Below are 25098 nucleotides of genomic sequence, written 5' to 3' on the forward strand. Positions count from 1 at the left end.
CGATCTTAAGATGTAGTTCCTAATTTAAAAATGTGGCCAGAATCTTATCTTGTGGAGAAGAGAACCCTGAATATATTTGCATGTTTATTATGACTTTGGGTTCTTTAAAGTATGGTGCCACCTAGTGTCAGGGGTGATTGTCAAAATTTTTGTCAATATTTTGTTCCTTTTAATATTGCCTTACGTTGATATGGTTGTCTGCTTCTGTTGCCATTATATACTCTCTCAAATGTTGGAATCATCAAAAGATGAAGGAGGCAACAACATTAGATGCTGTAGAATGAATTAGCTGTATGGTGGTGTAAGAAGGGGAGGAGAGGGTTAAAAGGTTGTGTGTGCTATGTATCAGCTTTCCACCTATTTTATGTATGTACGTCTGCTGATACCATTGTGCCAACCTTGGAAATGAGGCAGTACTTCCAGCCAAACAATATATTTTTCAATGGGCAGATCTTATTTATTGTCTTGTTTTAAAAAGAACTTTTGCGTAAATCAATCCTGATGGCTCATGCCCTGACAGATGGGGAAATTACTCAATAATCTCCTTTTGTGACTGGAAGTGGTAATGCTACTCTATGTAGCTTACCTTATACTGGGGAACCATTCCCTTGGGCTTGTGATCTGATTATTCTGCACCTTTGGCACTGACATCCCTGCTGGTTTCAGGTGGGATACTGTGCAGATTCTTCTAAATGATGCCTTAGCACAAGCCTCCCACTGAGCTTTCCATTGGGGTGTCTCTTCTGCTCCAGATTATCCTCCTCACTCTGATTATACCCATATTAAAATTGATCCTCCTGATTCTGCTGCGTTGTTGAGGTGAGGCAATGAACTAATGGCATCGCTCAATGACATAAGTAATCTGAAAGAGTAGAAGCAATGATATTTAAAATGAGGTGAGAATTTGCAAGTGAAATATGAAATTTGCTATTTGGCAAGTAACGCATACATTAAGTTAGTGAGCTAAATAAATTTGGATGTGCTGTGTACATTTCTGAAGCTAAATGATATATAGAATCTGTTGCACAGAAATTAGTCATTTCAGCCCAGTCAGTTTATTCCAGTGTTTATACTTGGTGAAGATCCTTTAACACCATATTCAATTGATTTCTTCATTGTGTCTTTATACAGTGCCTCTAGGTAGTTTCTCCACCACTTGGAGATTGATGTGTGGCCTCATCTGCAATTAAGTGGACTGGGTTGATGTGTGTACCAATGTAATGGGAATTAAATCCACCCAACTGAAAAAAGAAAAGTAGTTACCACCTCCTCATCTTCAATTCTCATTCCTATCACTATCATTCCTCATTGCTCTCTCACCTAAGCAGTGAAAGCATTTGACTTGTTATGACCTTCAGAATTCTGAAGAGCTTTTGCGCCATTCCTTAACCCTAAATGTGCTAATAAATGAAAGATCTAACTTCTCAAATCTCTTTTCCAAAAATGCACCTCCTCATCCTATTACTAGAGTGGATTGATGCTGTTTTATATTTTTTCTGCATGTAACAAGAGACAGTGGTCAGACTGTATCCCAGCTTTGAACTTCTGTAACATTGTGTATTTTTCCTGATTTTAGCAAGAGAGTACATGTCTGAGCATCCACAGTGGGAAAACAGCTTGACAGCATTATTGTGGATGCTACCAATGGAGAGGTCAAAAGGTGTATTTGATATGCATTTAGAACCAGTATATCATGCTGAATTTACCTACTGAGGAATTTGAGGTCTATGCTGAGAAAATAAGCTTCTTAAATTTTCATTTGGTATTTGTTAAGATTCAAGTTAAATATGGTTAAAGCTGATGAACTAAATATGTAACAACTAGATAACTAGACCAGTATTGTAAGGAAACAAATTAACTTCTGTTTTTTTTATATATCAATCTAACTTGGAACAGAGTGCTATAATTTGTATAACATGCGCTACCAATACTGATTGAATAGATAAGTGACATGCATAAGATTTAGCAGACCTTTACCAATTAAATAGCCTGATTAAGTTGCTTTCAGAGTTTGGCCTTGAGCAATATTTGACATGCATTCCTAAGTAATCTGAAACCAGGCTCTTATTTCACACTTACAGGTTCCGCTTTTAATTTCTATCTTGTGAAGTTGGGTTTAGGCCAAGATTACTTCTCTTTCTCAACAGAAGATGCCAGAACCACCTAATATTTCCAGCATTTTCTGTTTTTATTACTTTCAGCACCATTGCATTATTGTTAGATAAATCCAAAATTGGAATGTTAACCTTTGTAAGTATCGACAAATTAAGCTGCATGAAATTTAATGGGAAAATGAATTTTAAAATAAAACCATAAAAATAGTCACAACACAGAAGACATCATTTTGCCCATCAAGTCTGTGCTGGCTCTCTCCATGACTGTTTCAGCTGATATGCCACTGCCTCCTCTCCCCCTTCTAGCCCTGCAAACTTGATTTCTCTAAGTATTTATAGAGTTTACTTTATTTTACTTCACTTTCACTATTAATCTGCCTCCAACACACCTTTTTCAGGTGGTACCCTGTATTTGACGATGTATAATTGGCCCTCATTTTATCAGCAAATGATTACTAGAGAGTCTTATCCCTATCTTTGAATGGCAATTAGAGAATTTATTTTACTGATTTCAATTTAATTAGTCAGTTTCACCCTTGGAAGATCTGGGAGCAGGAAAATAGGAATACTGGTGGAGGCAAAGATATAATAATTTTCTGGCTTTGATACTTAGCTGTCAGAAATAGGAACAAAGCAGATGTGAAAACTCATTGTTTCAGCCCCTGAATATATTTATAAATGTAACTTATAAAGGCAAAGGTGGTGGGTATTCCTGGACAACATGTCTTAATATAGACAATGAGATATGAATTCACACCAAATGAAAGAGCAATTGTCCAAATAATTAACAGTAAGAAAAAAAGTGATCATGTTCTGATAATTGGTCAGTCATTAAAAATTGGCACTGTATGCAAAATTGTTATTGAGGGGCTAATTCAAATGGATTACGTAGCAAATAAAACAGATCTGCAGATTCTGTAAATCAGAAACAAGAACAAATTGCTGGAAAGGCTCAGCAGGTCTGGCAGCGTCTGTGGAGAGAAATCAAAGGTAATGTTTTGTGTCAAGTGACCCTTCCTTAGAATTAGGAACTTAAACTCAGTTCTGAGGAAGAATCACCCAACTTGAAACATTACCTCTGATTTCTCTCCACACATGCTTCCAGACCTGCTGAGTTTTTCCAGCAATTTCTGGATAACATTGCACCTCTTTGAATCCTCAAGAAATCTCCTTGTAATTCATTCCCAATAAACGATTCTTGAGGTAAAGTCAATCACGTTACCTAATTTTCATGCAGCAAGGTTCCAGAAAAGTCAAATTGTGACTGCCAGGGTAAGTTGTTGTTGCTGGTAGTAGTTGACAATAATGTTGGCTAAGACACCAGGAGGACTCATGTGATATGCATCCATATAAATGAGGGACAATATCTCGATTTGGTGTTTCATCCAATATCAGGAGGCAACCCCCTAGGATGATAATGCAGTGAGGCAAGTTCAGTGACCTCCCATAAGTTCTCAAGGTCAAAAAATATATGTTCAAAATCCATATCTGTGCCAACTGCAGCTCTAAGCCACAATAAAAAGCTTGTACACACCAGCAGCTATTCATCTATGATGGTCACATTGCCCAAACAGATTGCACTCACATACTTACCTTTCTCTTGCAGACTTCATCTTCCAGATAAGTTAGTGAACAACCAGAGCTAGCAGGTGCTGACTGGAGAGGCTTGCCTACAAATCTTAATTTGTGTGAAGGAGGTGGTGCAGGCTATTGTTAGGATGCCATTTGCTGATGCTGTCATTGGTAAGAGGCTGACAGCATTAAAGAAGACGACGGTATCTTCTTTCTGAATTTTCTTTCTAGCATCCTACCTCTTCCTCGTCTTCCATTCTGTTTGAATCTATAAACTGTAGATGAATAAAACTAACAAGTGGCATTCATGTCTTGCTCTGCCATCATCTTGCCAGAGGTGGCATATATGGAGACATCTAGGTGGCCTAGTGCTTGAATTATGGAAGGTTAATATGCAGGTACAGCAAGCAATAGAAATGCTAGTAGAATGTGTTTATTGCAAGGGGAATTGAAGACATGCGAGACAGTTATGTTTCAGTTGTACAAGACTTTGAGACTGCATCTGGAGTACTGTGTACAGTACTGGTCACTGTACTTCCAAAAGGATGTTGCTGCATTGGAAGCAGTTCAGAGAAAGATTACTAGACTAATATCTGGAATAAGTGGAAAGGCTAGCCAGGCTGGGCCACTATCCTCTGGAGTTTAGAAATATCAAAGGTGATTTAATTTTAACTCTATTTGGGACCCTGTTGAAAGGATGTTTCCTCTTGTGGTAGAATCTAGAATCTGAGGTCATTGTTTAAAAATAAGGGTTACTCATTTAAGACACAGGTGAAGAAACTTTTTTTTCCTCTTAGGTAGTTACGAGTCTTTGGAATTCTCTTCAAAAAGCAGTGGATGCAGATTCTTTTAAATATTTTAAGGCAGAGGTTGATAGATTCTTGATTACAAAAGGAATGAAAGATTATTGGAGATATGCAGGAATGTAGAACTAAAGTTAAACTCCAATCATCAATTAGCTTATTGAATGGCAGAGCAAGCTTGAGAGGCTGAATGGCCTTCTCTTGTTGCTTGTTCCATAGCATGGAGGCACAGTCTACACATGGCACCTCACCAAATAAACTGCAGTCAGGGCATGAGGCAAGAAAGGAGAAAGCAACTCTCAAGAGGGTGAGGAAACACAAGTTTGAGTTGAATACATGGGTGAGAAATAAAACACAGCAACAGATGCTGGAGATCTGAAACAAAAATAGAAATTGCTGGAGAAATTCAGCATGTCTGGCACCATCTGTGGAGAGAAAGCAGAGTCAACATTTTGAGTTCAATGTCCCTTCGGGACGCTGAAGTCGAAACATGACTGTTTTCTCTCCACAGAAGCTACCAGACCTGCTGAGATTCTCCAGCAATTTTTATTTTAGTTTCAGATTGCCAGCATCTGCTGTCCTTTGTTTGGTTCCTCATCTGTGTATTTGACTTTGAAACTTGTGTTTCTGAAGCAATTTTTAGTTTTGTTTGTTACTCAGTTGTAGGCTTTGTTAGTGCAGTCTACAGGAGAATGCTAAATGAAAACCAAAAGAACTGTGGATGCTGTAAATCAGAAACAAAAACAGACATTGCTGGAAAAACTCAGCAGATCTGGCAGATTCTATGGAGAGAAATTGAGTACAGGAGTTGGGAGGTCATTTTGCGGCTGTACAGGACATTGATTACGCCACTGTTGGAATATTGTATGCAATTCTGGTCTCCTTCCTATCAGAAGGATGTTCAAGATTTACAAAGATCTTGCCAGGGTTGGAGGATTTGAGCTCTTGGGAGAGGCTGAATAGGCCAGGGCTGTTTTCCCTGGAATGCCAGAGGTGAAGGGATGACCTTACAGAGATTCATAAAATCATGAGGGGCATGGATAGGATAAACAAATAAGGTATTTTCCCCGGGGTGAGGGAATCCAGAACTAGAGGGCATAGGTTTATGATGAGAGGGGAAAGATATAAAAGGGACCTAAAGGGCAACTTTTTCACAGAGGATGGTGATTGGATGGAATGAGCTGCCAGAGGAAGTGGTGGGGGCTGGTACAATTGCACAGGTAAAAGGCATCTGGATGGGTCTATAAATAGGAAGGGTTTGGAGGGATATGGGCCGGGTGCTGGCAAATGGGGCTAGGTTAGGATATCTGGTCGACATAGATGACTTGGACCGAAGGGTCTATTTTTATGTTGTACATCTCTATGACTCTAAATCAGAGTTAATGGTTCAGGTCTAGTAACTCGTCAAGGGTCACTTGATCTAAAACGTTAACTCTGATTTCTTTCCATAGATGCTGCCAGACCTGCTGAGCTTTGCCAGCAATTTCTGTTTTTGTTACAGGAGAATGTTGATGGGTATACCTAATAAAACACTTGCTGCATGGGAAACCTGACAGCCTGTGGTTAATGGCAAGGAACGTGGAGGATTCTGACTCCAATATGACACAGGGCTTGGTGCAAAGCTTGGATCACATACTTTATAGTGGGGGTGAAGAATGACAAATTTTGTGTTCTTCTGGACCCAATCATGATGTAGCATTTGATAGTTGACATGACCTTTTCTATTGAAGCACACACAACAACTTCCTATTACACTGCTGCAATGGAAACTGACTTCTGGCATGCAAAGTAAATTTGCTGCCATGCCAGCTGGCACTGCTGTCATCATGGCCTAGATTGCAGTTTATAAAGGGTTGGCAATATGTTTTAGTAGTTCAACATTCTGTTCACAAATGTTTCCTAGAATTTCTGAGGCCCGCCCACAGGGGCAATGCCAGTGCCACTGTGTAACATGAAAAGATTGCCATCTCTCAAGATGATAGCATTCATCCTGCCACTGCTTCTACTCCACCAGTGCCCTCATTGTTGTTAATCATCCAAACAAGGCTGCCACCTACATATCAAGTGGTGGTGTCTGAAGCCAGTCCTCCTAGATGCAGAGTTGATTGGGGTTGCCCTCAAAGACCATCTGCAGTGACCCCCTCCACTGCAAGGTCAACAGCCTTTCACTGCAGTCACTCGTAAAGCAGAGGCTGGTAGCTGTCCATTACAGACAGTGCCACTGGGAGAGCAATGGTTGTTGATGGTAAGACATTTGCTAGTAGCAGAGAATTGCTATCAACACAGGCCATAGAGAGGTGAGGGAGGATGGCGGTCAGCAGCAGTGGTAGGGACAATTTTATATGAGACCATGTCTTCCTCACATCTCCCTCACCTCCCTTCTCAGTGCCAGGTCCCTTAATCAGCCGCTGAAATTCTTCAATGATTGACTCCTAGGAGCCCACAAGCACTCTGATAGAGTTTGCTTTTCAGGCTTTCCACATAGCAACTGCCCCATCTGTGACTTGGTTCATTTTCCATTTAAGGCCATCTATTGACAGTGGGACAGAAAATAGAGGAGTTCCCCACTGGCTTCTTCCTGCCTGAATAAATGTCCCCCTGTCTCCAAGTGCACCTGGGGCAGTGCATTAAACTATGATTGAAGGCTCAGTACTCCTAGTTGAATTAAATTAAAATGAAGAAGTTGTCAAAGATATTTGCATATAAGTTGATGAACTTGATGCTAACCAAATTGGAGACAGAGGGGAAGCAGGGACAAGAATGGTTGTTGCAGGTTCTGGGATTTAGATGTTTCAGTAAGAACAGAGAAGATGGTAAAAGAGGAGGAGGGTGGCATTGTTAGTCAATGGTAGTATGGGCTGAGGTTAGAATTGGGAAAGGAGTTGTATAGGCCTCCGAATAGTTCCAGAGACAGAGGAAAGGATAGCGAAGATGATTCTGGATAGGAGCGAGAGTGACAGGATAATTGTTATGGAAGACTTTAACTTTCCAAGTATTGACTGGGAATACTATAGTTCAAGTACTTTAGATGGATCAGTTTTTGTCCAATGTGTGCAGGAGGGTTTCCTGACAGGCCAACAAGGGTCAAGGCCACATTTGATATGGTACTGGGTAATGAACCCGGCCAGGTGTTAAATTTGAATGTAGGTGAGCACTTTGGTGATAGTGACCACAGTTTGGTTATGTTTACTTTGGCAATGGAAAGGGAGAGATATATACAGCAGGGCAAGTGTTATTGCTGGGGGGAAGGCAATTATAGTGTGATTAGGCAAGATTTAGGATGCATAGGGTGGGGAAGGAAACTGCAGGGGATGGGCACAATTGAAATGTGGAGCTTATTCCAGGAGATATCAGTCAGGCATGGAGGAAGTTATCGAGTGCGGGAGCCGTGGTTTACTAAAGAAGTTGAATTTCTTGGTCAAGATGAAGAAGGCGGCTTATGTTAGGATGAGATGTGAGGGCTTAGTTACAAGTTAGCCAGGAAAAACCTAAAGAAAGAGCTAAGAAGAGCCAGGAGGGGACGTGAAAAGTCATTGGTGGATAGGATCAAAGGAAACCCTAAGGCTTTCTAAAGGTATATCAGAAATAAAAGAATGACAAGAGTAAGATTAGGGCCAATCAAGGATAGTAGTAGGAAGTTGTGCGTGGAGTCAGAGAAGGTGGGGAAAGTACTAAATGAATATTTTTCATCAGTATTCACACTAGAAAAGACAATGTTGTCAAGTAGAATACTGAGGTACAGGTTACTAGAATAAACGGGATTAAGGTTCACAAGGAGGAGGTGTTAGCAATTCTGGAAAGTGTAAGAATAGCTAAGTCCCCAGGCCAGGATGGGATTTATCTTAGGATTCTCTAGGAAGCCAGCAAGAAGATTGCCGAGCCTTTGGCTTTGATCAGATCGAGGTATACAAGGTAATGAGAGGCATGGATAGAGTCAATAGCCAGAGACTTTTCCCCAGGACAGGACTGACTGGCACAAGGGGTCACAGTTTTAAGATATTAGGAGAAAGTATAGAGGAGACATCAGAGGTAGGTTCTTTACTCAGAAAGTTGTGAATGTGTTGCAGCGGTAGTGGTGGAAGCAGAGTCATTAGGAACATTTAAGTGATTGCTGGACGTGCACATGGACAGCAGTGAATTGAGGGGTGCGTAGGTTAGGTTGTCTTATTAGGATTAATCCTCGGCATAACATCATGGGTCGAAGGGCCTGTTCTTTGCTGTACTTTTCTATGTTCTATGGACTCCAAGTTATGAAAGATTTTGATGAGCAATCTTGTTTTCATGAGAAGAGGATAGAATAGGCATGTGACTTTGATGTTTAAAATACCTGTAATTTTAGATTCTGTAAATGTAGTTGAATGGACTGTGAACACAGAAGTAGTGAATGTCGTTGCAAATTAACAAGATTTTTTTCTTCACTGAAAAGTAAATATGTGACCTAAAGAAAGATGTCAGCAGTGTTGCCATTAAAGTTTAGTCAACAAAATAAATCCATAAATTAGTTTACTGTACAGTCAATTGTAAAATATTTAAAGCACAACATAGTTAGCTTATCTAAAATAAATTCACAGGGCTCACCTCAATGGTCAAATTCTATTATGAATAAAAATGACTGCCATTTGTGCAGAGTTAATGTTTGCAGTAAAATAAGAACTGATATTGTAGCCAATCACGTCTGTGCTAAAGTAATTTGTCAACATACAGCTGAATCTTGCATATTTCTAATAGATGTTGCTGATAGGCCTACAATTTTCTAATTACTGACTTCAAAAGCTGGGAGTTATATTTTTAGAATCAGGGCAAGACAAGTATAACAAGGATTTAAAGCTCTTGGTACGAATATGTTTCTCGGGAAAATGCCAGGTCAAGTCTCTGCCAGAATATTCTAGAAGTCAGGTGCTTTTGCTGCAGCAGTATTTCTGAATCAAAAGTTAAAAATCAACATCTTTTAACATATAGTTTTCTGAATATTCAGAAATATTAATTGGTGCTGTGCTGCATTCAATTAACCTTGCGGTGCAATCAAATTGCAAATATTGTCAACAATATTACATTTCACTAAGAATTGGAGTTGGATCTGTTTAAAAAAAAACATCAGAAGTTAACCTTGTAATTTCCTGTTGATATGTAGTGTTCTGTCACAGCATAATGCTATCTGAAACATTGGATCTTCTGGTTAATTTTCATCCAGCTATATGTTTAATCCATTTTGTACATTATAATTCAAGCTTTCATCCAGTTCATATTCCCTTTATTTATTGCAGAGACAGTTACCATAAACAGGTCAGTGCTTTGAGTTTCCACTTGAGTCCCTGGCAGGATAAAGGCAAAACCTTCAGCAGCTATATCAATACTAAAAACACCCATCTCTCCAAACTTCTGACAAGACAACTTTAATGACTGAAAGCCCAAGTGTAATCTGGGGTGTCTAATGAACTCTTCTGAAGAACCATACGAGACTCAACATCTTAACTCAAGTTCTCTCTCCACAGATACTGCCAGCCTGCTTCTCTGGCATTTTCTCTGCTTGGTACTAAGCATTAGATGGCATCTGTTTCATACAGATTTCTAATTTCCTGTTTTAAACTCGCAAGAGTATTCTCAATAGATTCTGCACTATAGAAAACGAGAGCTTTGAAAAATCATTCAGTACAAATAGAGTTAAGGCAGTGTTCTGCATTAGTTGAAAACCTGTACCTTTTGCCGTACAGCTTTCAGCTCACTGCCTATACTTTAACATTACCTTTCATCGTGTTTGTTAGAAGATTATCATAGATTTTTTGTTTGACAGATAAATGTTTTCTCCTCTCAACCAAAACCCCCATTCTATGCCCAGCCAATGAGGGGTTATGTTTCCACAGAGCAAAGCTTGCAGAAGATACATGTGGCTGTGTTACAAAATACTGCAAAATGTGAATGAATTTACCCTTTTTAACTTTTTTCTCTTGTATGTGGTATTAAAAATGAACGAATTGTTACTGTTATCACCTCAGCGTGAACTCAGTGTAAGGTATGAACAAACAATGGTAGGTGTACACCATATACACTGTATTGTGAATGGCAAGAGGCACTGTGAATACTGGTCCATGCTTCGGCACATGGAGTCCTACACCTGACCCAGACCTCTGAATTCATGAGGATCTGTTCTTAGCACCTATTAATTTTTGTTGATTTTTAAATACCTTTTTTGAGCAGTGCTTCCAAATTATAAAAATGATGTGACGGAGCAAGGTGAGTACTCAAAATGTCTCGATGACGATAGTTATTTTGGTAATCATTAATCATGTATAACTCTAACCTTCCTGGTCTGTGTGAATCCATAAAGTTAAAAATCAGAAAAATTATTGTTGTCCTTCTTGATCAGATAAGGCAGTTTCCAAGATTTAAGATTATTCATGATATATTTATTCAACTAAACTTTCCATCAATGGTCAGCCACAACAGAAATGCAACAGGAAGTTAACTATCTGTCTTAGACACAGGAAGTTTAGAGGGTTTAGAATTTAATGTCATATTCAATAGCTGCAGTGTGTGACATCTACCATGCTTGCTGTGTAATTCTTTAGAAATTTTTACACTTAAGTTCCTGTCAGATAAAAATAGAAGAAAACTTAGAAAATTCAGCTATTTTTGGTCTGCTGTGAAGTGCATATTGTACCCATGCTCAAGAGTCTTCAGTTTAGAGTGTATTAATTTCAAAATGTATGATTGTGCACAACATGGCATGGTAATGTCCTCCTGCAACACATAGGGGACAATTGCAATTTGATTCTTTTGTTGGGTATTAATGAATTGAAATCTTCTTTTCCGCCGATTCTGTATTTCCTTCATTGTCCTGCTCCGAATATTATCCCCAACTGAACAGAGGAAACTGCGCTGGGATATGTGAGGAGAATTTGCATACTTCATTCATTTTCATAGCTGTTTTTGCATCTCAAGCCTGTGCGTGGCTATTTAGGAAGCAACAACTAATAACTGCTTACAATGGTTGCCTATAACTTCTAGTTTGTGCAGTCTCACAATAATTAGAAAGATATGATGTGAAGCTGAAATAATTTAACTTATTCCTCACTCTAGGGAAAAAAAATCAATTTCTTTTTTATATTGGAATTTCATTGCTGATTTAGAATTATACAGTATGGAAATAAATCCTTCGGTCCAACTAGTCCACTCCAACCACGTTCCCAAACTAAACTAGTCCCACCTGCCTGCACTTGGCCCATATCCCTCCAAACCTTTCCTATTCATGAACTTATCCAAATGTCTTTTAAACATTGTAACTGTACCTGCATCCACTCCCTTCACTGGTAATCCATTCCACACACAAACCACACTATTTTTTAAAAAAAAAAGTTGACTCTCGTGTCCTTTCTAAAGCTTTCTCCTCTCACCTTTAAAAATATGCCCCTAGTTTTGTACTCTCCCACCCTACAGAAATGACGCTTTATCAATCACATTATCTATGTCCCTCATGATTTTATAAACTTCAATAAAGACACCCCTCAACCTCCTACACTCCATTGAAAACAAAATCCCAGTCTTACCAATCTATTTTTATGTCTCAAACACTCCGTGCCCAGCAACATCTTGCCAAAACTTTTCTGAACCCTCTCCCATTTCATAATATCCTTCCTATAATAGGGTGACCAGAAGTGCACACAATACTCTAGAAAAGGCCTCACCAATGTCCTATACAACCTCAATGTGACGTCCCACCTCCTATACTTAAAGGTCTGAGCAATGAAGGCAAGCGTACTAAACACCTACTTAACCACACTGTCCACCTATGACGCAACTTTTACAGAATTGTGTACCAGAACCCCTCAGTCTCTCTCTGTTCTACAACACTATCCAAGTCCCTACCATCCATTAAGTCCTTCCCTTGTTTGTATTCCTAAGATGCAAAACCTCGCATTTATCCAAATTAAACTCCATCTGTCACTCCTTAATCCATTGACCCAATTGGTCAAAACCTCTTTGTAATCTTAGATAACCTTCTTTACTGTCCAAAATACCACCAATTTTAGTGTAATCTGCGAACTTACAAACCATGCCTCCTATATTCTCATCCAAATCATTTATATAAATGCCAAACAAAAGTGGACCCAGTATCGATCCCTGTAGAGAAAATGCTTCTCATTTAGTAATGGTTTGCTGCTTGAACTGCTGTTTGCTTTACATGAACTGTTATAGTAGCTGCAACTAATAACTGACTTGGACTTTGCTTGAGAGTTGACCACATGTGGCCCAGATATTTATCACCCTTAATCATGACAAATTAACAACTAAATCTAAATGTTGGTGCTGTTTTGTTTATTTCTGCTGCACTTTCAAAAACTAAAATAATTTTTAAGACACCAATACCTCTACTCCAGATGTGGACCAAAAAGTAGACTTTTGTGGAATTTGCTAGAACTGTCAATTCGGAAAACTGCTGCCTCAATGCCAACTGCAGAAGAGCATGTTACACTCCAATGTTGAATTTTGATTTTTCTTTTTATCCCACTGGGAAGAAAATAATGCTAATTATATTGTTTTGTAGAAACAACAGAAATAAACAGTATTTAATCCATTAAGTCCATCTACTCTAATCCAAAATCTTTGCCCTTTCCCTCTATCCTTAATCTCCCATTCCAGATACTTATCCACTTTTATTTTACATGTTCTAGTCTCTGCCTAAGCACCACATGTGGCAAACATTTCATGTCTTGATAACTACATGTGTGAACATTCCTTCTCAATCCCCCTTCTTTTTCTGGTGGTTTCCTGGTTTCCAATTCCTCAAGTGACACAAACAATTACTTAATGTTTACCTGCCTAAACCTTCTCTTTTTCTGCTTTGATATTTATTGAGTTTGAAAACAGAATAATTAGAGATTGTGGAATCCAGCATCTAAAATTTCACAATGTCAATGATTGACTTCATCAAAATCCCAAGTCTTAAATGGCTACAAATATCCCTCTTTAACAAGAGAAGTAAGAGTTTGTGGATTCAAAAGATTTTTACCATCCCTGGTTTTCATTGAAGCATAAAATCAATGTCAACCTATACGCAGGGGTGAATTAGGCCTTGCACATTCATTTGTAATTAAAGCTATTAATGATTTACTTTTGGAGTTTAGTTAGCCAGAATGAGCCATTAGAATTAAGAAAAGAATAAACAGCTTCAATGGAAAATTGTAGATGTATCCATGTGCATATTTTAGTCTTGACTTGCAAGTGAAACATCAAGACCATCTGCCCTGCATGTGTTAGTGTAACCTACTGAAAATATGCCAATGCAGTACAGCAAGCTGCCAATATTTTAACAATGATTCAGTGGAAGCAGAGAGTATATATAAAATCTTTATCTCTTCTACCAAGCAGCTTCTCTATTAAAAATAATGTGTTTGGAAATGAGAAGTCCATAATTTTGAAATGTGACTGTAAGCTGCTCTACTATTTCTTGAGCAAGGGGACAGCCTTCGGATTGCTGAAGGGTTTTACTGCATTTTATCATTTGCAGTTTTCTCTCAGGAAGGGTTTATGCTTGCAGCTAGCAAAAATAGTTCTGTTTCTGAAATAAAATCAAAATTAAGCATTGACTAGTGTAACTCCAGAGCCTCATTCTAGCTCGGCAGTCTCTGCTGCAGGGGATAGAAGTGGCCTGAGAAGGTGCACAAATTTGTTGGCTTTTGTTTTCCCTTGGACCCTCTTCTCAGAGTATTCTATGTCTCAGTGCACATCTTTTAATGCCTTCCAAATGGTCAGCCTCCACGTTTTTGCACCCACATTTTTGTTTATGCTGTTTTTGAAACAATGCCTCCTGCACACCCCCCACCCTCCCTCCAAAAAACACGTAAAAGCAGAGTGCCTAGATTTTAAACTGCATTAATACTGTGTAGGCGTCTGAAATGTAACCACACAGCAAAATATAACTACCTAAGAAAGAAGTCTCATCTTAACTCATTCTTGAGCGTTCAAAAAAGGTTTGTCATTGTGAATCACTAAATCAACTGAAGTTTATCAGGTTTCAGTTTAATATCAGTAACAAACTGTGCACCAGCCTCACGAAAGCCTGCAAAGTATTTAAATAAGGCTGTAATCCCATAACAAAGCTGGAGAAACAGTTCAATCCACTCAATTTGAATGAGGGGACCTAATGTACAAAGCTACATTTTCTGATGGCACCAAGATAAGCAGTAATTGAAGAATTGACGTGAAGTAAAGACTCCACAAAAGGAGAAAGAGAAGTTTAATGAAGGGGCAAAAAGGTTGGCAGCTGGAGTAAATGTGAATTTGTCTGTTTTGTTACAAGGAATGGAAAAGCAGTATACTAGTTTAATGGAAGGAGAATGTATGGTCCCCTTATTTGAAAAGAGATATAATTACTTTAAAATTCATTCAGAGAAGGTTCACTCAACTTATAGAATGGTCATCTTATGAAGAAACATTGACCACATTAGATGTATACCCTTTGGAGTTTAGAAGAATGAGCTGTGATCTAACTGAAACAAAATTTTGATGGGGCTGGAAAAAGATGGATATCCAGAGGATATCTCCTTTTGTGCAAAAGATTAAAACTAGAAGATGTCATTGCAGATAAAGAGGTCTTCTGTGTTAAGATGGAGATAAAGTGACTTGTTTTTTTCCCTGTTCAAATCATCATTAATCTGTTCAGTTTTTTTTTCCCTAGAAGGCCGCAAAGGCTATGTCTTGAAAAATTTATTCAAGACTGAGTTAGATCGGTTTTTGATAGTTAAGGGGTTCGGCTGTTATGGTGTGCAGATGGGAAAGTGGAGTTGAGACTTCACCCAAATCAGCCACAATCTTATTGAATTGTTGAGCAAGCTTAAAGGATCTTGTGGCCTAGTTATACTCCTAAATCCCATGTTCCTATGGGCTAAAAACTAATAGGAAATGAGAGCAGAATCAATTTGACAAGAGCTAAGCAACATAAAGGACTGAATTACATTGCTTGGTGTAGACTACAGACCAGCAACTATTGGGAACAATGTAGAGGCATAAATCTGCAGTGAAATTACAGGAAGATGCAAACTTTGTACAGCAGTTAAAATTGGGATCTTTAACTACCCTGATGTAGACGGAGACAGTGATAGCATAAGGAAAAAAGCACAAACAAATGTTCCTGGATTGTATTCAGGAAAATTTTCAACAACATTGTGTCGTGTTCAATAACAAAGGATCTGGTTCTTGGAGAAATGATGGGCCAAGTAGCTGAATAGGGAATATTCAGGAGACAGTGATTATTATTAAGGTTTAGAATGACATTAGGAAAGGACAATGGGTCACCTTTTTAAAAGCGAAATGGTTTAGGCATATTTCAAACTGTATCAAAAAGGGAAAAGCAAGTTGAATGATCCAAAGCTTCCTGGATGAAAAAGGAGATGGAAATCATGTCAAGGAACTAGGAATGCATATGTTATGTGTCAAGTAGTAAGTGCAATTCAGAGCCAAGAGGAAAACTGAAGGTTCAGAGGGGAGATCAGAAAAAATATATTTAAAATGTGGAAGGATTGTAAGAAAAGACTGACGGCCAGCATGAGAAATTCTAGAGGCACATTAATAGTAAAAGGGTGGTATAGGAGGAATAGCGCTGATTAAAGACATAAAAAGGAAAGTACATTTGGAAGTAAGATGCATGGCAGAAATGGTAAATCTATACGTTGCATTTGTCTTTACCAGAAGTAGATGTTACCCAGGTCGCAAAGGCAACTCGGTCATTAGAAGGGTTCAAAACTCATTGATGGAGTATTGGAAAGGCTGTCTTAAATCTATTCTACACTTGAACTTGACATTTTGCATCAGTGCTCCATCATCAGACATGTGCAATTAGGGTTTCGCCCAAACTTATGATCTGTTCCACAGTTTCTGATGGTGTTCACTGACATTGAATCTTGTTATACTTTTGTGGTTATTGTTCACCCCAGTATCTCCTCCAGTTGATCATGGTACTTATGAGGATCTAAACATATCATGATCTGCAACACTGTGGCTATCTGGAGCAGAATTTGACAATGTTTTCAACTGTTAAGTAACGGTATACTTTCTGGAGTTGGTGGTGAGAAAGAGAGACTATTAAGAGTGAAAAGAAAAATGCTTTTCAATATCTTTTCCCCTAACTCTCTGACATGGCTATCATGAAACCAAACTTGGGTGCTCTTTGCCCCAGCTAGGATAATTGAAATCAGCACATACTGCTGTTCAGTAGGATATGTAATGTATGTACTCATGTGTACTTTCGACTCCTTTAGTTCCCTTTGGTGACATGAATGTATCTGCTCGCTAATTTATTGATTTATGATTGAGAATAACTTGTAACTGAGACCATGCTATAGAACACGTTGGCACGGTGGCACAGTGGTTAGCACTGCTGCCTCACAGCGCCAGTGACCCGGGTTCAATTCCCGCCTCAGGCGACTGATTGTGTGGAGTTTGCACGTTCTCCCCGTGTCTGCGTGGGTTTCCTCCGGGTGCTCCGGTTTCCTCCCACAGTCACAAAGATGTGCAGGTCAGGTGAATTGGCCATGCTAAATTGCCCGTAGTGTTAGGTAAGGAGTAAATGTAGGGGTATGGGTGGGTTGCGCTTCGGCGGGGCGGTGTGGACTTGTTGGGCCGAAAGGCCTGTTTCCACACTGTAAGTAATCTAATCTAATCTAAAAAAAAGAACTCAGTATGGAAAGTAGAGTAAAGGGGACAATGACTGATGTCCCAGAGTGAAACATAATATGTCTAATCAGCACGGTGTTGAGAGTAGAAACATTTAAACAAAAACGAGGTATAAAACATTCTAAAATATGTATTCTCTTTTCTGATAATCATGCTTTCCATAAAAATTTAATGAAAACCTACCTAACAAAGGAGACCTGATACATTCACTGACTGAACCAATTACAGCAGCTTACATATATTGAGTTTCATCTACTGAAAATGCAGTGGTAAAGACTTATGAATTAAGACAGGTATTCACCAAGGATTCCACAATTAAGGAATGTGTAGATTTAGTTTAATTGCATTTCAGTTATTTCGACCATATCTGACCAATCAACAGTGATTTTGAGGATTCACGTTCACAAATTAAATCAGAAGAAAGCTCAATATTTATTAAGGTTTTATGAATTCTAGTGTAAGAGTAGTGGAAGTACTCCTGAATGTAACCATAATTAGTTGAAATTGACAGTGTGATTTTAAAAAAACTTTAATTTTTCTATCAAAATCTTATTATTTTAACCAGTACTAAGCCACTTAAAATAAATTCATCCAAATATTTAACTAAAATATCAATGAAGAATATTTAGAGCTAAAATCATGTTTTGTGTATTAATTTTTTTCATTCATTGTGTTAACCTTTTGTAAGGATGCCATCAACTAATGTAGTTTCCTTTACCCAAAGATGTAGTTTGGGTACTGTTCTATATCACCATTGTAATGTGGGAAATACTAAATCACATAGACTGACGAGAAAAATAGAAAAGCAAAATATTTCTTGGTGTGAGACTGGGAAATGTTGGTTCACAGGTTTAAGTGTATTCGCATCATTAAATAATAAACATCCAGTTGTAGTAAGTTATTACAAGGGTGGAGAGTATAAAGAGTAAGAGACTCTAGTTGCAGTTATTTCAACAGAGAGCTTATCTGAAGTAGATGCTGAGAAACTCACAAATATGAAAGGATCAAGTACAAGAAGGCACAGGTTTAAAATGTTTAACAAAATAAGTAAATGCAAGGTGAGGGGAAACCCTTTCACACAATGAGTGGTTCAGGTGTGGCATGTACTACCTGAAAGCATGGTGGAGGGTAGGTTCAAGATTGCACAGATTGTTTCCATTCAAATAACCAATGGGCAAGGATATGGGGAGTAGGCAGGAGAATGGCATGATGCTCATTTGGAGAACCTGCACTGACACATTTGGCTATATGACTTCCTTCTGCACATTTTATAATTCTGTAATTCTGAAAATACTGTGCAGAGTTTTTTTTGGTCTCCTTATTTATGGAAAATATGATTACTTTAGACAGTAAAACTGAGGTCAATTATTTAGTGTGTGTTTATGGAGGGGGGTGGAGGTGGGGCGAAGAGGTGAGACGTGTCCTATGAGGAAAAATTCCAAATGCTAATTTGTTCGTAGAGCTAACTATACCAAAGCTCTGCATCCAGTAATAGTGTAATCTTTTACTATGAAGCTATGAAGCCAACAAGCAATTCAGGAAATAAAATGCACTAATTATATGTTTTAAAAATATTTTACAGAAAACAAATGTAACAATTGGGACATACATGTGGGATTTAAGCAGACTGTTACAACACAAAGGCAGGCAGCCAAATCAAGATAGCCGCACTATTCCTGTATTCACAGCACAATAAAACTGCAACATTCGATGACCCTCAGAATCATCCAAATGCATCCCTAACTAGACATTTTTAAATAACAGATCATAGATTTTGTGAATAATCAATTCCAGACACCAAGTTTACGGCGTAAACAAAAGAATTAACAAATTATTGATAATTGCTGTAATGAAGCAAAGTTAAACCACAAGGTAATCTCATGTCTATGACTTAAACCTAATCTTTCTTGATTTTAGCCCCCACTGTCAAAGACCGACAGACAAAAAGACATAGTTAATGGATAAAACAAAAGAAAAAAAGACTTAGCTGACTGGTTCACTTAAGCAGACTACATGATCCGTAACATCACAGGCACATGGGACTGTATTTTGTTTGGTTACTGAAGTAGTTGGTGCATGTAAATAGCTTTGCATAGGTTCCAAAGGACATTCACTTAATTCTTAAACTGAAATTCTTTTTCTGAACTTTCACCAAGTTAATAATGGGAGGATAACCAGGGAATATTCAAATCTCCTTCCTGTAGCTTTCAAGGCCAAAATGCTTCAGACAAATACAGTTCAAAACTAGTTCATACCTTGTCTCTTCTTTGTTAGTCTGGTTGTCTCCTAGTGAAACCCCAGTTAACTTTCAACATCTGCTAGCTATTTAAGCATAAAGCATGTCCAGAACGGAAACATTTAGAGAATTTTTTTGAACAAGAATCCATCTGCAATTAAGTTCTCGACCTGACCTCATAAGCAAATATCAGTTTGTTCTTTTTTTTGATTTTAACCATAAACTGCTGTTTATAGTCCAACGTTCGCCTTCATCTCTCAGCTCATGGTTCATAGCTCCAAACCAAAATTGACTTTTAAAATAATGAAGTTCTCACCAAGACACAGTTTTTTTTTAATTATAATTTCAATGGAACTTTTAGCTTAATAGAAAAATGTGGCACTCCACAAATAGAAAATTAGTTTATCCAAGACAAGACCAGTTCCTCGGTAGTCATTATAAACTTAGTACTTTTAGAAATCTAATTAAAAAGTTTCTTGCTTGACCAGGCAAGGTTATTTCGGGGAGAAATGAAAGATCGTGTCAGTTCAAATTATTTCAGATTTTCCTCTGCAAAGTCTTCAGCATGTCATATGGAAGAGGAGGGGATAACAGACATGAATTCTGCTTTTGGCTGTACATGTGCAGATGCTACAAGTTACTTCAAGTTTCATCGTGGAATGAAATCAGTTTGGTAGTTTAATATCTTATAGCTGCAAATTCCAGACTACAAATTACTTGATCTGGCAAGTACAGATACTGAGAGACTGTTTCCCTAAGAGGGGTCTAGAACCAGAGATCACAGTGTCCCTGTAAGGCATCAGCCATTTACCACAGAGTTGCAGAGAAATATCTTTATATAGAGTGGTAAAAGTTTTGATATTCTCGTACCCAGAGGGTTGTGCATTGAGGGATCCTGCATCAGGAAGAGGGTTGCCCATTATGAGCTAGCTCCTATCCAATTGCCTCTTTGCCTACATCAGTGACCCTACGATCCCCATTCTGCCCTATGGCATAGGTTCCTCATCAATTCTGAACCTCTTTTTGGATGCATTACCAGCAGCAGACACCATTTCTATTGGCATGGATTAGTGATGGTGAACTACTGCCCTCCAATTGATACCTCTCAGCAACTGGGTTTCCGCCAGGAGGTGCCTGATAGCTCTCTGCAAACATAACCCCAAACCTTTTAATTTTTTTCCATAGCCATTTGGCAGGCAATTAATTTGATTGGGCCTCCCTATCAAAGTGACACACATCTCCTGCTGGTTCTCAAACTTAGGAGTGGTGGGGGGAGCAGCCCATTGTTTGTCAGTGACACTTGCATCTAAGTGGCTTGATGAGAGTAACAGCTAATCGTGGGCCAATTAGGACTGAGATGAGGAGAAATTTCTTCACCAGAGAGGAGTGAGCCTGTGAAATTCTCTGTCACAGAAAGTGGTTGAGATCAAAACATCCAATATTTTCGAGAAGGAGTTAGATATAGTTCTTAGGATTAAAGGAATGAAAAGGTGTGGGGACAAAGGGTACCGAGTTGCATGATCAGCCATATTGAATGGTAGAACAGATTCAAAGGGCCAAATGGCCTACTCCTATGCTCTATGTTTTTAATACAGAGCAGTTTGCAAAAGTTTTTAGTTCATTATGTTCAGTTGTGTAGTTGTCACTGAGTCATTTGCTATTGGCATTGGGGTTAATTAGCTTCTGGAAGATGACTAAGATGCACATAACTCTCATCCCTTCTCATCCATCAATTTTTTGATATTTTAACATGTGAGGAGCGATGCTGCCTAATTTTTTTTTATAAAGTAACAAAAATAGTATTGAAGGCATAGGGATAGTCTTAACTTTGGAGGATAATGGAAAATGGGTGATATTACACCAGCTGCCTGTTATACCTCTCACCTAATATTCATTTTCACAATGAAATTGAGTAAGACATTTAACAGGTAGATGATCTAGTATCACTGCTTTTAAACTTATCACCAAAAGTTCAAATTGTCCCTGCCCCAACCCCATTTTAAAAGTTGCTGCTTTGCTTTTAGCATTTAGGCTAAAGTTTACAATGTTGGATTAGAAAACTGTTTGCTTTTTAGTTATTCCACAAATATCTTTGCATGTTCTTCATTCAAATTTCCAAACATTAAATTTGCTTTACGTAAAGATATAGCATTTCTTTTATTCAAATGTCTCAAACCGATCTAACAAAATATTCCTGCCACTTTCTGGCTATTTGAATATTCTAAAAAGCAAACTTAATATCTAAATGTTTTGGTATTTATCTAGGTTTGAAATTCAATAACACTGTTTTCATGCTGTATTACTTCAGGGCAACTTTGGCATCTGCCCACCAAGCCCAACCATTGCCAAAGACCTTGAGTGTGTTGGAGAACACTACGCAGGTACGAGGGATGCACACGTTAATTAGGTACTGTATCTATCCTATTACATCCATGCACTGTCTTAAACTCTGTAAACTCCTGTCTTTCTATTTCTTTCTCTTTTGTTAAACATTTGAAATAAACTAATTTCTTCCCAAAGTCTATCATCACCCCCTTAATTCCATCAAAAAGTCAACATTTTGTGGTCTCCTTTCATTCTATAAGTGCAACTTCTTGAAGTAATATAGAACTTTGTGCAGCTGAGTCCATTCAGTCTATCACACTTGTAATGGTTTCTGACTAGTCTACTCTCCTTTCCCTATTATGTTTTGACTTTTTTCTTCCTAAATCTGCCAGCTTTTAAGAGATGTGATGTAATGGAAAATTAACACTCTTATTTTATGACCCTTTTTAATATTTAAATGAAATGGAAAAATAAAACAATTGCTCTATTTTTCCAGGTCAATGAGAACAGTCAACTGTTCTGATAAAGAATTGTTTGGGAGATAAATCTATACCTCAGTTTATTACTTTGTTAGCATGTCCATAATTGACATGTCTTTTAAGCCATTTGAATATGCAAATTAACTATCACCTTGGTTTAATGTTAACCTGAAATAAGAAGTGAGCTACTGATGTTGAAAACTTGAAAAAGGTGCTGCAGCTGACCTTTGAAAATTTGTATAAAGTGATAATTACTGATGCTGAAAAGCTGCAAACAAAACTCTTTTCAGTGTGCCTGGACAGTTCTATTGTTTTATTATACTTGGCACTGATTCTGAATGAATTATTTGATCTGACTGTATCTTTGTAAAGTTATACATTACTTCAACCATTGATAAAGATTTGGACTGTATACAATATTGCTGATCATACTTAACAGGGTGCTTGGAAATGTGAGAGGCCATTTGTCAAATCTTAAGTATCCGTTCACAATGACCCACGTCGTCCCTTGTTGTAATTGTTTCTGAAGTGGTTCTGGATTTTTTTTACTGCTGCACCTTAGCTGGTAGTTTTAGAACTAAAACTAATTTGAAACTGTGTCCTCGTTACTATTGCATTATTTTAATTTTAACCTAATCTTCCAGGTTAACCTTTACAATATAATTCCATACTATGTTTTATATTTCTGTAAGGTCATCTCTGTAGGCCTCCTTTTCAGCTTGATAAATGGAAGTGTTTCAGTCTTTCATCACAACTCCTATCACTCATAACAGGGATAAACCTTGTGGCTCTTTTCTGTACTCCAGTTAAATATCGTTTTTCTTGGACGAGATATAAGATTGAGTGTACTGGTTTGCCTCTTATTGACTGTTGTTTGGCTTGCTGACAAACTTTGAACTTATTATGTAATTTCTGAGGTGATCTCTTTTGAACTGAACTGGTGCCCTTTTACCAGAATTTCAAATGTCTATGTTTATCATTCCCTCAAATAAATTAACAAAGTTAGCCACACAGAATCAACCCCTTTTGAAAATCACAGATGGTTGTTTGTGGTATGTTTCTAAAGAAAATAGTTGATTTTACACTTGATAAATTATTTCATTATTTTACATATTACTGAAGAAAGGCTGTTGGTGTGTAGTTGCCTACTTTGTCATCATTTTTGAATATGAAAACCTAATTACCCTGATTCCAATGTAATATTTTCTTCCTAATTTTCATTGTATTCCTTTTGTAACGATGATCAATGCCTTCTAAATTTTCTCAAGTGTTACTGATCATGCTGGGATTTACATTTGTGAATTCGAATGAAACTTCCACTATCAAATAGTTGATTCACAACTAAATTCGCGTCTCTGTCTCCAATGACATCATCTAGAGTGAATAGTCTAGTAACACAGCAAGAATTGATGCAGAGTCAGAGAAAACATGCATCATCACAAACCATCACCAGTTTTCTTGGAAAATTATAGTGGAGAGAGGCAATAAGATAATAACATATAGAACCTGATAAGGAGAGAGACTTCATTCATCCAATTGTTAGGGAAAACTGTCTGGATGTTACAGTAAATTGTCTCTTTTTCTATGCTCAAATTTATTAATAAAAGACCACAATTAGCAATGCATATTTTAAAAACATTATTTCATTTATTTGGATAATTTGGTTGGGCACTTTTGGGCCCTGGACTTTTCTGCTTCGCCATATGCGTGCCAATTTATTTCTGTGCTCCAAGTAACCCTTGTTGCCACTTCACCTGGATTTGTCTGAATCCCCCCACCCACCTCTCTTCCCCCACCCTGCCCCCTGCAAAATCCAGGGAAAAATACAGTCCCATGGCTTCCAGTTTTGAGGGAGTCTCCCTGCATATGAACAGTCAATTCTAGTACCAGACAGATGATTGTGTATTTTTCTTTTCAGAAATAAAGACACAAGTCGAGATGAGTTTATATTCTATTCAAAGCGGTTGATGAGACTATTGATAGAGCATGCACTTTCATTCTTGCCTTTTCGGGTATGTATATAAGTAACATGTATATTTCTGAGAATATTGCTGCACAGAGACAGATCATTTATTCCATTGACAGTTTTCAGTATCCACTAGAGCTGATGAGAATCCCCTGGTTCAGCTGTCTCCCCTAACCTTTTAATGATATCCTTTTTCACATACCTAATTCTCATTAAAGTTAAGATGACCATCTCCTCAATAGTAAAATCATTAACTTTACTGATGCATTGTGCTTCTCGGTGCATCGCATTAAGGGATAACAAAATAGAATGTGGAGGGCAATGACTAAATATGCACGGAACAAAAAGCAAATAGGTTTTGAATGGCATGGATGGAGCAAACTGGAAGAGAATTCCCATAGTTGGGCTGTAAGTGTTAAAAGAGTGGCAAAAACATGTGATAATATTAGACAATCGATGATCACGCAGGGTGGTATTTGAGTCTATAAAAGAGTTTCAAAATGAGGACTGAAACTTTGAAACTAACTCATTTAGAGTAATGACATGGCTGCAAATTCTGAAACAAAGCCAAAAGGTCTTTGGGTCTTGTGGTCCGCAGACTGCTGCAAGTTAAAACATTGTGTTCTTGCTCTATTTTCTGTTGTCTTTAAATGATTTGCACTTTCTATCACTAATCCTTGACCTAACCCTTTAGTATCCATTGTCCTTCCTGTTCTCTTGATGCCATATTTTAAAATTCTCATCCTTGCTTTCAACTTTCTCCATGGTCTCAAAACTCCCTAATTTCATCATCTCTGCTCCCAAACCCGTCTGATCTAGCTGCTTTGCTCTAATTGTGGCCTTGTGTGTTCCCAACCATATTTCCTCCACAACTGGTGTCTGTGCCTTCTGTTGCACAGGCCCAAACTGTGGAATCCTATGCTATAGATCTGTG

General features: G+C 38.0%; 1 protein-coding gene across 4 annotated transcripts in view; it reads left to right on the top strand.

Annotated features, from left to right (window-relative positions):
* Nucleotides 1–25098, top strand: part of LOC140463043 (uridine-cytidine kinase-like 1) — a 137323-nt gene that overhangs the window by 101415 nt on the left and 10810 nt on the right. For 3 of the 4 annotated variants that reach the window (XM_072556665.1, XM_072556667.1, XM_072556666.1), the window contains 3 exons: nucleotides 11355–11374; nucleotides 21703–21801; nucleotides 24117–24210. In XM_072556665.1, coding sequence (XP_072412766.1) covers nucleotides 11355–11374; nucleotides 21703–21801; nucleotides 24117–24210 — 213 coding nt within the window. Of the gene's footprint in view, nucleotides 1–10482; nucleotides 10500–11354; nucleotides 11375–21702; nucleotides 21802–24116; nucleotides 24211–25098 lie in introns of all 4 variants that reach the window. The other variant, XM_072556668.1, reaches the window with a different exon arrangement.

This window comes from Chiloscyllium punctatum, chromosome 37, assembly GCF_047496795.1.
Source record: "Chiloscyllium punctatum isolate Juve2018m chromosome 37, sChiPun1.3, whole genome shotgun sequence".
Lineage (NCBI taxonomy): Eukaryota > Metazoa > Chordata > Chondrichthyes > Orectolobiformes > Hemiscylliidae > Chiloscyllium > Chiloscyllium punctatum.